Raw genomic sequence first — 11,581 nt, forward strand, 5'->3', positions numbered from 1 at the left:
GGTAGATGATAGCCCAGCCCCTATCCTAGAACTAGTAGATGATAGCCCAGCCCCAATCCTAGAACTGGTAGATGATAGCCCAGCCCCTATCCTAGAATTGGTAGATAATAGCCCAGCCCCAATCTTAGAACTGGTAGATGATAGCCCAGCCCCAATCTTAGAATTGGTAGATGATAGCCCAGCCCCTATCCTAGAACTGGTAGATGATAGCCTAGCCCCTATCCTAGAATTGGTAGATGATAGCCCAGCCCCTATCCTAGAACTGGTAGATGATAGCCCAGCCCCAATCCTAGAACTGGTAGATGATAGCCCAGCCCCAATCCTAGAACTGGTAGATGATAGCACCTGTCCCAGAACTGGTAGATGACAGAATGTGTGACTTGCTTTGCTTTTGTCCACTCACTCTTATATTATACTAAATCACATACAGATGGAACGGACAGATGCTGATATACTGGGCTATAGGGAAATAGCCAGTTCCAGACAGGCACACAGAGTAGTAACTCTTAGAATCAGTACCTAAGGGCCTTTTGATGCTAGATTAACAACCATTTCTAGTGTCCTGCCTCTCTTCAGGGGGACCCCACCAGGTCTAGTGTCCTGCCTCTTCAGGGGGACCCCACCAGGTCTAGTGTCCTGCCTCTTCAGGGGGACCCCACCAGGTCTAGTGTCCTGCCTCTTCAGGGGGACCCCACCAGGTCTAGTGTCCTGCCTCTTCAGGGGGACCCCACCAGGTCTAGTGTCCTGCCTCTTCAGGGGGACCCCACCAGGTCTAGTGTCCTGCCTCTTCAGGGGGACCCCACCAGGTCTAGTGTCCTGCCTCTTCAGGGGGACCCCACCAGGTCTAGTGTCCTGCCTCTCTTCAGGGGGACTCCACCAGGTATAGTGTCCTGCCTCTCTTCAGGGGGACCCCACCAGGTCTAGTGTCCTGCCTCTTCAGGGGGACCCCACCAGGTCTAGTGTCCTGCCTCTCTTCAGGAGGACTCCACCAGGTCTAGTATCCTGCCTCTCTTCAGGGGGACCCCACCAGGTCTAGTGTCCTGCCTCTTCAGGGGGACTCCACCAGGTCTAGTGTCCTGCCTCTCTTCAGGGGGACCCCACCAGGTCTAGTATCCTGCCTCTCTTCAGGGGGACCCCACCAGGTCTAGTGTCCTGCCTCTCTTCAGGGGGACCCCACCAGGTCTAGTGTCCTGCCTCTTCAGGGGGACCCCACCAGGTCTAGTGTCCTGCCTCTCTTCAGGGGGACCCCACCAGGTCTAGTGTCCTGCCTCTCTTCAGGGGGACCCCACCAGGTCTAGTGTCCTGCCTCTCTTCAGGGGGACTCCACCAGGTCTAGTGTCCTGCCTCTCTTCAGGGGGAGCCCACCAGGTCTAGTATCCTGCCTCTCTTCAGGGGGACTCCACCAGGTCTAGTGTCCTGCCTCTCTTCAGGAGGACTCCACCAGGTCTAGTGTCCTGCCTCTTCAGGGGGACCCCACCAGGTCTAGTGTCCTGCCTCTTCAGGAGGACTCCACCTTGTCTAGTGTCCTGCCTCTCTTCAGGAGGACTCCACCAGGTCTAGTGTCCTGCCTCTCTTCAGGGGGACTCCACCAGGTCTAGTGTCCTGCCTCTTCAGGAGGACTCCACCTTGTCTAGTGTCCTGCCTCTCTTCAGGGGGACCCCACCAGGTCTAGTGTCCTGCCTCTCTTCAGGGGGACTCCACCAGGTCTAGTGTCCTGCCTCTCTTCAGGGGGACCCCACCAGGTCTAGTGTCCTGCCTCTCTTCAGGGGGACTCCACCAGGTCTAGTGTCCTGCCTCTTCAGGAGGACTCCACCAGGTCTAGTGTCCTGCCTCTCTTCAGGGGACTCCACCAGGTCTAGTGTCCTGCCTCTCTTCAGGAGGACTCCACCAGGTCTAGTGTTCTGCCTCTCTTCAGGGGGACTCCACCAGGTCTAGTGTCCTGCCTCTCTTCAGGGGGACCCCACCAGGTCTAGTGTCCTGCCTCTCTTCAGGGGGACCCCACCAGGTCTAGTGTCCTGCCTCTTCAGGGGGACCCCACCAGGTCTAGTGTCCTGCCTCTCTTCAGGGGGACTCCACCAGGTCTAGTGTCCTGCCTCTCTTCAGGAGGACTCCACCAGGTCTAGTGTCCTGCCTCTCTTCAGGGGGACTCCACCAGGTCTAGTGTCCTGCCTCTCTTCAGGGGGACTCCACCAGGTCTAGTGTCCTGCCTCTCTTCAGGGGGACTCCACCAGGTCTAGTGTCCTGCCTCTCTTCAGGGGGACCCCACCAGGTCTAGTGTCCTGCCTCTCTTCAGGAGGACCCCACCAGGTCTAGTGTCCTGCCTCTCTTCAGGGGGACTCCACCAGGTCTAGTGTCCTGCCTCTTCAGGGGGACTCCACCAGGTCTAGTGTCCTGCCTCTCTTCAGGGGGACTCCACCAGGTCTAGTGTCCTGCCTCTCTTCAGGGGGACTCCACCAGGTCTAGTGTCCTGCCTCTCTTCAGGGGGACCCCACCAGGTCTAGTGTCCTGCCTCTTCAGGGGGACCCCACCAGGTCTAGTTCCTGCCTCTCTTCAGGGGGACTCCACCAGGTCTAGTGTCCTGCCTCTTCAGGGGGACCCCACCAGGTCTAGTGTCCTGCCTCGTCAGGGGGACCCCACCAGGTCTAGTGTCCTGCCTCTCTTCAGGGGGACCCCACCAGGTCTAGTGTCCTGCCTCTCTTCAGTGGGACTCCACCAGGTCTAGTGTCCTGCCTCTCTTCAGGGGGACTCCACCAGGTCTAGTGTCCTGCCTCTCTTCAGGGGGACCCCACCAGGTCTAGTGTCCTGCCTCTTCAGGGGGACCCCACCAGGTCTAGTGTCCTGCCTCTCTTCAGGGGGACTCCACCAGGTCTAGTGTCCTGCCTCTCTTCAGGGGGACCCCACCAGGTCTAGTGTCCTGCCTCTCTTCAGGGGGACTCCACCAGGTCTAGTGTCCTGCCTCTCTTCAGGGGGACCCCACCAGGTCTAGTGTCCTGCCTCTCTTCAGGGGGACCCCACCAGGTCTAGTGTCCTGCCTCTCTTCAGGGGGACCCCATCAGGTCTAGTGTCCTGCCTCTCTTCAGGGGGACTCCACCAGGTCTAGTGTCCTGCCTCTCTTCAGGGGGACCCCACCAGGTCTAGTGTCCTGCCTCTCTTCAGGGGGACCCCACCAGGTCTAGTGTCCTGCCTCTCTTCAGGGGGACCCCACCAGGTCTAGTGTCCTGCCTCTCTTCAGGGGGACCCCACCAGGTCTAGTGTCCTGCCTCTCTTCAGGGGGACTCCACCAGGTCTAGTGTCCTGCCTCTCTTCAGGGGGACCCCACCAGGTCTAGTGTCCTGCCTCTTCAGGGGGACCCCACCAGGTCTAGTGTCCTGCCTCTTCAGGAGGACTCCACCTTGTCTAGTGTCCTGCCTCTCTTCAGGGGGACTCCACCAGGTCTAGTGTCCTGCCTCTCTTCAGGGGGACCCCACCAGGTCTAGTGTCCTGCCTCTTCAGGGGGACCCCACCAGGTCTAGTGTCCTGCCTCTTCAGGAGGACTCCACCTTGTCTAGTGTCCTGCCTCTCTTCAGGGGGACCCCACCAGGTCTAGTGTCCTGCCTCTTCAGGAGGACTCCACCTTGTCTAGTGTCCTGCCTCTCTTCAGGGGGACTCCAGTCCATCCAGCCCATATGGAGCACATGTGGGATGTGTGAAATGTACTCCTCAGCCTGAAATGTCCCCACTTACCTGAGCAAATAGCTAGCTTTTCACATGGCGCCGACTGTTAAGACTCTTCAGGAGAGTGGTCACGTGTGCTAGCAAGGCAGAGGTCACGAGTTTGCGCTGTTGGGCCAAATCGTGAGGAAGTGGTACTCACTAAGCAAGCAGCGTGACATCATCTTTACACAGAGATAGGGCTCCTTCTGTTTAAGCATCAAACAAACCCTCCTCTCTCTCTCTCTTTCTCCTTGTCTTTTCTCACACAGCCAACTAGGCCCAGCACTCCCATCTGCATGACTCCAACTGAATCTTCTTAGATGTGTTTGTTTCTTCTGTGTACGAGAGTGTGTGTGTGTGTCTGTCTGTGTGAGAGGGTTTGGTGTGTGTGTGTGGGTCTACGTCGATCTGCACTTGATTGTGTGAATATTCCTTAAAGTCATATCTATGTATCTTTAATGTGTCTTGCATCTTTTCATCTGAATACACACATTGCTGACTGCACGCCTCGACCAAAATTCTCTATAAATGGACCGAGAATGTACATGGTAATAGAGCTGAATGCCAACAGGAAGTTCAACACTGACCCACAGCATCTGACGGGGTGCTTTCGTTTCATTACACCTTACAGAACTTCTCTGCTGTTAATCTTATAGTTCTACTGGTGGTGTGACATGTCCAGCTACCAGACCTGCCATTAGGAATGGTCCTGGTGTAGATAGAGGTTAACACAGCCTTCCTGTCAATAGAAATGGTCCTGGTGTAGATAGAGGTTAACACTGCCAATACAGAATATTTTCCGGTCTGTTTTCATCTCTCTCGCTCTCCTTTCTTAATATCTCAAATTAAAAAGCTTTTTTTCCCCACCTGCTGTATCAGTACTTTTGATACACTCCCTTTTTTCCCCACCTGCTGTATCAGTACTTTTGATACGCTCCCTTTTTTCCCCACCTGCTGTATCAGTACTTTGGATACGCTCCCTTTTTTCCCCACCTGCTATATCAGTACTTTTGATACGCTCCCTTTTTTCCCCAGCTGCTATATCAGTACTTTGGATACGCTCCCTTTTTCCCCACCTGCTGTATCAGTACTTTGGATACGCTCCCTTTTTCCCCCACCTGCTGTATCAGTACTTTTGATCCGCTCCCTTTTTTCCGCACCTGCTATATCAGTACTTTTGATACGCTCCCTTTTTTCCCCACCTGCTATATCAGTACTTTTGATACGCTCCCTTTTTTCCCCACCTGCTATATCGGTACTTTTGATCCGCTCCCTTTTTTCCCCGCCTGCTATATCAGCACTTTTGACACGCTCCCTTTTTCCCCACCTGCTATATCAGCACTTTTGATACGCTTCCTTTTTCCCCCACCTGCTATATCAGTACTTTTGAGCCGCTCCCTTTTTTCCCCACCTGCTGTATCAGCACTTTTGATCCGCTCCCTTTTTTCCCCACCTGCTGTATCAGTACTTTTGATCCGCTCCCTTTTTTCCCCACCTGCTATATCAGCACTTTTGATCCGCTCCCTTTTTCCCCCACCTGCTGTATCAGTACTTTTGATACGCTCCCTTTTTCCCCCACCTGCTATATCAGTACTTTTGATCCGCTCCCTTTTTTCCCCACCTGCTGTATCAGTACTTTTGATCCGCTCCCTTTTTTCCCCACCTGCTATATCAGTACTTTTGATATGCTCCCTTTTTTCCCCACCTGCTATATCAGTACTTTTGATACGCTCCCTTTTTTCCCCACCTGCTATATCAGCACTTTTGATACGCTCCCTTTTTTCCCCACCTGCTATATCAGTACTTTTGATCCGCTCCCTTTTTTCCCCACCTGCTGTATCAGTACTTTTGATCCGCTCCCTTTTTTCCCCACCTGCTATATCAGTACTTTTGATACGCTCCCTTTTTCCCCCACCTGCTATATCAGTACTTTTGATACGCTCCCTTTTTTCCCCACCTGCTATATCAGCACTTTTGACACGCTCCCTTTTCCCCCACCTGCTATATCAGTACTTTTGATACGCTCCCTTTTTAACTGGATTGTAAGATCTGATTTCCTTTCCCTTCTCTCTTTCTATCTGTTCTATCATGCCCCCCCCCATATCCAAGAGGCCCGGCAGAGTTTGAGAGAAACGGGAGGTTGGAGAGCTCAAGGTGAGATGAGATGCCTAAAATCCTCTGTGTTTACTTCCATCTCACCCACAACCCCATGTATTTTTTTATTAAATATTTTTATTTAGCTGTACAGTCAACCCAGCCCTCTGCTTAGACACGCTGGGTCTCCACTCCAGGCGAGCCTAGGGATTTGGGGCCTATCTGGATCAGATAGATTACTCTTATCTCTTCAGCTACACACAGTGCTGAAGGTGTACACTGTTATCTGTGTAGACATACTGTCATACAGGCTTCCATAGGACCTTTATTTCTCAAAGTAGACTTTCTCACCTGCAGTGTGGATAGGAGTCCAGCAGAGGACAACTCTGACTCTCCCTACATTTTTCACTCCTTTTTTTCTCGCTGACATCTTGTGATGAAACTCGTGGTAATGGCAACAGATTAGAATTTTAGTCCATGGCATTACCTTGTCCATTTAGAACTGTTCTGGTTGAAGATAATGCTCTTTCCCATGTGTTGTAATTGTTTTGAGTAGTTGAGAATGTAAATATCGTCTGCCTTGCCTGCATGCAGAACTGAAGTCTGCATTGTTTTGTGCCTGTCGCTAGATGTAATGTGAAATTGCTTTGTTTTGTGTGTTTGCTGCATGACTGCCTGTTGAAAGAACACAAGAGCGCCCCCTGCATGGTGGTGGGGTGTAAATGCATGAATTATGTTAAAATGACTTGAGAATCTGTCAGCACTGACTCCTTGTGTTGTGACTCTGATGTTGTACCATGTAAGATCTTCACAGGTAGACATGTCTGAACAGGGTGACCCAGTACGCACATTCAATCTTGTTACATATTCAGTCACACTGATGCATTCATGTAAAACTCACTTCTGCCGAGACACACTCCTCTAACTACACATACCCACACTCACCCTCAATCCCCCACCCACACTCACCCTCAATCCCCCACCCACACTCACCCTCCATCCCCTACCCACACTCACCCTCCATCCCCTACCCACACTCACCCTCCATCCCCCACTCACCCTCCATCTCCCATTACCACATCTCTAACTAACTCTCCTCTTTCCCCTGTCCTCTGTGCTCACCTCCTCTCTATCCCCTCCTCTCCCCTTCTCTCCTCTTGCCCCTGGCAGTCGCAACATGTCAGGTGATCAGAAGGAGGACCAGCAGCAGCTCCAGCAGCATCCTCAGCCCCCTCACGGCCAACACCCCAAGGACACCAAGCCGCGCTCCCTCCGCTTCACCTGGAGCATGAAGACTACATCGTCCATGGAGCCTCACGACATGATGCGCGAGATCCGCAAGGTGCTGGACGCCAACAACTGCGACTACGAGCAGCGCGAGCGTTTCCTGCTGCTGTGCGTGCACGGAGACGGCCACGCTGAGAGCCTGGTCCAGTGGGAGATGGAGGTGTGCAAGCTACCGCGCCTCTCACTCAACGGTGTGCGCTTCAAGCGGATCTCGGGCACGTCCATCGCCTTCAAGAACATAGCGTCCAAAATTGCCAACGAACTCAAATTGTAGGTCCTCCTAGGGATATGAGGGGGGGGGGGGAGTGTTTACCACGCAGGTAAAATATTGCGGTTCAAAACTGACTAAAGCAACGTAACGTGGGGAAAGAAAGCATTTTGAAATGGACTTGAGTCAAGTCGAATCTGAACGAGCTGTACAGTCGTTATAAAAAATTAAAAAACATAAGTAGCAGATCTACGGATTTCCTCCGAGACACTTACAAAGTATGTATTGAAAACGATGTATAGCTTTAGGCAATAATTTCCTGTGTCTTTGGAGCATTATCCTTATTATTATTATTATTATTATTATTATTATTATTGATGATGTAACAGGTGGTCTTGAGCTGTCGCGAACGTTGGTCTGAAATTGACATGTTCTTTGGGTCTTGTTTTATTGATGAATGCACTTTTGCATTGTCTCCTTTGTGGCTCTGGAAAATACCTCTCAAATGGGAGTTTAAACTCATACAAGGGAGGGAGAGAAGTGGAGGAGGAACACAAAAACTGACCCCCTCCCGCTGTTACAAGTACCCAGAATTCCTCTTGCAAGGAGAATATGGCTGCCAGATATGACTGGTTGGAATAGTTAGGCTTGCTAATAGGGCTGCCAGATATGACTGGTTGGATAGCCTAGCTAATTGCACAACAAGTGACTGTATTATTGTTAGCACTGTCAAACTGATTTTGACAGTCAATTGCGCTCTCTCCCATTTACTTAACCAACCTCTACACATACACACAGACTTTCATTCTATGATTTGAAGCCGTTGATCATCAGTGTTCATCTGTGTGGTTACAGTATAAATGCAATGTATGGACTCAGCTGGTCAAGCCCCTGCTGTATGGGGTCACCCACCACAGAGAGCAGGGGCTGGAGGAGGCCGGCGCCGCGACAACGCACTTTGGCAGACCCCTGCTTCAAAACAGGGGAATGTTGCCAAGTATCATGGGACTTTGATTCATTTGCTACAAAAAAAAAGTATTCACAGAAATAGGGAAGATTTTCCTTCCTGGCGTATATGAATATTTAGTGGTTTTTCCTTTGATGTTGTTCCATTTTATTTTATTTTTTTACGGTTATCTTCTCAGATGTTACTGAAATGCCCCCCGCTATCTGGTCCCGCCCACCCGGGCCCACGGGCTGAGTCAGATGCGGTCGGCCATTCCTGGGACACAAAAGTTCAAAGTTCAACCATGGCTGTTTTCAGGCCTCCAGTATTCACTCCCATCCTCATATAAACATTGGCACTATTTGAAATTTTTTCTGGAATGTAAATAATGTACCTCAGTTTGGCAACAGCTGTATAATGATATACTTCCCCTTTTCTGTAATGAGACGGGAGCTGTGGAATTAACGTTAACTCATTCGTCCCTGGGTAAGGTTAACCAGTGTCTCCATTAAAACACCTTAAAAATGACCAGCCTCTGTCTGCCTGAGTTTATTTTCAACTGTTGTGGATTCTATTCCCGCGTGGGAAACCTAACGTGAATGCATGTTGACTCTACAAGTCACTTTCTAAATATAACCATCTGAAGTATTCTCTCTTGCAAAATAGATGTTATGACAATAAAACAAACCTTTTTATATATACAGTATATCCATATTTGTCTATTGCAGAAAGTACCTTCGTTGTTACATTACTGACACGGAAAAGGCATTAAAGCTACATGGGGCTCGAAATAGAATGCCTACTGCTCTCAGCGATCTGGATAATCATGTCTCAAATCTACTGTACTGTAGCTCTATACTGCACAAAAATATATAAATGCAATATCTTAACAATTTAAACGATTTTACTGAGTTACAGTTCAAATAAGGAAATCAGTCAATTGAAATACATTCCTTAGAACCTAATCTATGGATTTCACATGACTGGGCAGGTGCGCAGCCCTGGGTGGTCCTGGGAGGGCATAGGCCAACCCACTGGGGAGCCAGGCCCAGCCAATCAGAATTAGTTTTTTTATTACAGACAGACAGAAATACTCCTCAGTTGTCCAGGTGGCTGGTCTCAGATGATCTCGCAGGTGAAGAAGCCAGATGTGGAGGTCCTGGGCTGGAGTGGTTTGTGGTTGTGAGGCCGGTTAGACATACTGTTAGACATAAACAACGTTGGAGGCGGCTTATGGTAGAGAAATTAACATTGAATTATCTGGCAACAGCTCTGGTGGACATTCCTGCAGTCAGCATGCCAATTACACACTTCCTCAAAACTTGAGACATCTGTGGCATTGTGTTGTGTGACAACTGCACATTTTAATGTGACATTTTTGTCCTCAGCACAAGGTGCACCTGTGTAATGATCATGCAGTTAAATTGGCTTCTTGATATGCCACATCTGTCAGATAGATGGGGAAATGCTCACTAACTGGGATGTAAACAAACTTGTTCACAACATTTGATTGAAATGAGCTTTTTTGTGCGTATGGAACATTTCATCTCATGAAACACGGGACCATATTTTTTTGTTCAGTATGTGTCACATTTATTTAGATCAGTATTCAAGGGCATAACTCTGTATGGTAGGTCTGACTGTATTTACACAGGAAGCCTAATTCTGATATTTTTCCCAATTTAGTGGGAAAAAAAGTTGTCTGTGTTCTAGCATGGCTCTAGTGGAGTGTGTCCATATCCCCTTTTATAGTTCAATACTTTTTTCTGTGGCGGCAGGTAGCCGAGTGGTTAGTGTAGCCGAAAGGTTGCTGGATCGAATCCCCGAGCTGACGAGGTAAAAATCTGTCGTTCTGACCCTGAACAAGGCAAGTTAACCCACTGTTCCCCGGTAGGCCGTCATTGTAATAAGAATTTGTTCTTAACTGACTTGCCTAGTTAAAGGTAAAAAAATAAGGGTTCCTTCTATCGTTGAGTGAAATGTGCTCACACTACCACGCCTACCTGTTATGTTAATGAACCGGTGTCTTAATACTTTGGCTACAGCTAGCGGTCTGAGTGGGAAGGTAGTGTTAGGATCCTCTGGGATTCGATCCAGTAACCTTTCGGTTACACTAACCACTCGGCTACCTGCCGCCACAGAAAAAAGTATTGAACTATAAAAAGGGGACTAGAACTGTTTTTTTCCCACTAATTGGGCAAAATATCAGAATGGGACCACTAGATGTCACTGTATGACAGGGGTCTCCAACTGGGCCTGAAGAGCTGGCGCTCTATTCAATCACATCCGCAAAGCTGAGCTGTCAAATCCACAAGTGGCTCCTGGCATTATACCTGAAGTGGACATTGCCATTGGCTGCACTAAGAGAAATCCCATGCAGCCTTGTTTACAAGTTTGAGTAGCCTAATCTGCTCCTCATAAGTGACAGGTCTTCCTGATGAGCAAGCGCAGCTGCGCATCAATTTGACAGCAACAAGGTTATACCTTCGACACTGCCAAAACAGCTATCCTCCATCACTGATTCAATCTAGGCCAAACGTTCCTTTTTTCCCCCTAAAACTACACAGCTGAGTAGTTCTAGGGCAAAAACCAAATGTGCACCCCTTGGGATCCTGATCTAGGCTTAGTGGTCCAGACTGTGCAAAGGCAATTAGTTGGTGTGAAACAATAGGCTATAAAAGCCAAGTAAAGATGAAGCCAAGATCTTTGAACTCGTCCGAGGACAAATTTGATGAAATTACACTGGCATTGTACAGACCATGAGGTTCATATACATCTAATCTCAATGGATACCAGCGAAATCTTGAGCACAAGAGTGCTGGCGTCTGGGATTAATAACGAGCCTTAAGGAACAATCGTCAGTTCAAACAAAGCAGTGACCCTACCGCTCTTTGAAAAGCTGACGGATGGGGCTGAAGAGAACCATTCATGATATCAAAATTATAGTTAACTGTTGAGGCTAGACAGTTTTATATTTGGGGTTCTGCTGGGGTATGACAGTTGAACTACACTCATGAGGCATTAGTACATGCTTGTCAAGAATCAATTGGTACATTCAAATTTAGAAATCATTGCCCTGTTTAGGAATGAGAAAAGGAATACTGTAAGAATCATACCATTGTGCTCTACTGCATAAGTCTATTGAATCAAGACCTGGGTTAAAGCGTTTGCGAGAGCCTGCCTGCAGTGCCACCTGGGTAGGATTTACAGTTTGACTATTCTATTGGTCAATTGAGACAGGCAAGCTCAATCAAGCTGAGAGCGCATTTGAAAATATTTTGTGACGCGAGCCGCCAAACAAGTCTCTTGCTCAAAAAAGCATAATGACAAATACGCAACAAGCACATTCTATG

General features: G+C 49.2%; 1 protein-coding gene across 13 annotated transcripts in view; it reads left to right on the forward strand.

Moving 5' to 3' along the window:
* Positions 1-8,756, forward strand: part of LOC110529179 (MAP/microtubule affinity-regulating kinase 3) — a 111,672-nt gene extending 102,916 nt beyond the window's left edge. For 8 of the 13 annotated variants that reach the window (XM_036984702.1, XM_036984697.1, XM_036984699.1 and 5 more), the window contains 2 exons: positions 5,803-5,847; positions 6,958-8,756. In XM_036984702.1, coding sequence (XP_036840597.1) covers positions 5,803-5,847; positions 6,958-7,348 — 436 coding nt within the window. In that variant the 3' untranslated portion in view covers positions 7,349-8,756. The remainder of the gene's footprint in view (positions 1-5,802; positions 5,848-6,957) is intronic. The other 5 variants (XM_036984700.1, XM_036984703.1, XM_036984707.1 and 2 more) reach the window with 1 other exon arrangement.
* The last annotated feature ends 2,825 nt before the right edge of the window (positions 8,757-11,581 follow it).

The sequence above is a fragment of the Oncorhynchus mykiss genome, chromosome 8 (genome assembly GCF_013265735.2).
Source record: "Oncorhynchus mykiss isolate Arlee chromosome 8, USDA_OmykA_1.1, whole genome shotgun sequence".
Lineage (NCBI taxonomy): Eukaryota > Metazoa > Chordata > Actinopteri > Salmoniformes > Salmonidae > Oncorhynchus > Oncorhynchus mykiss.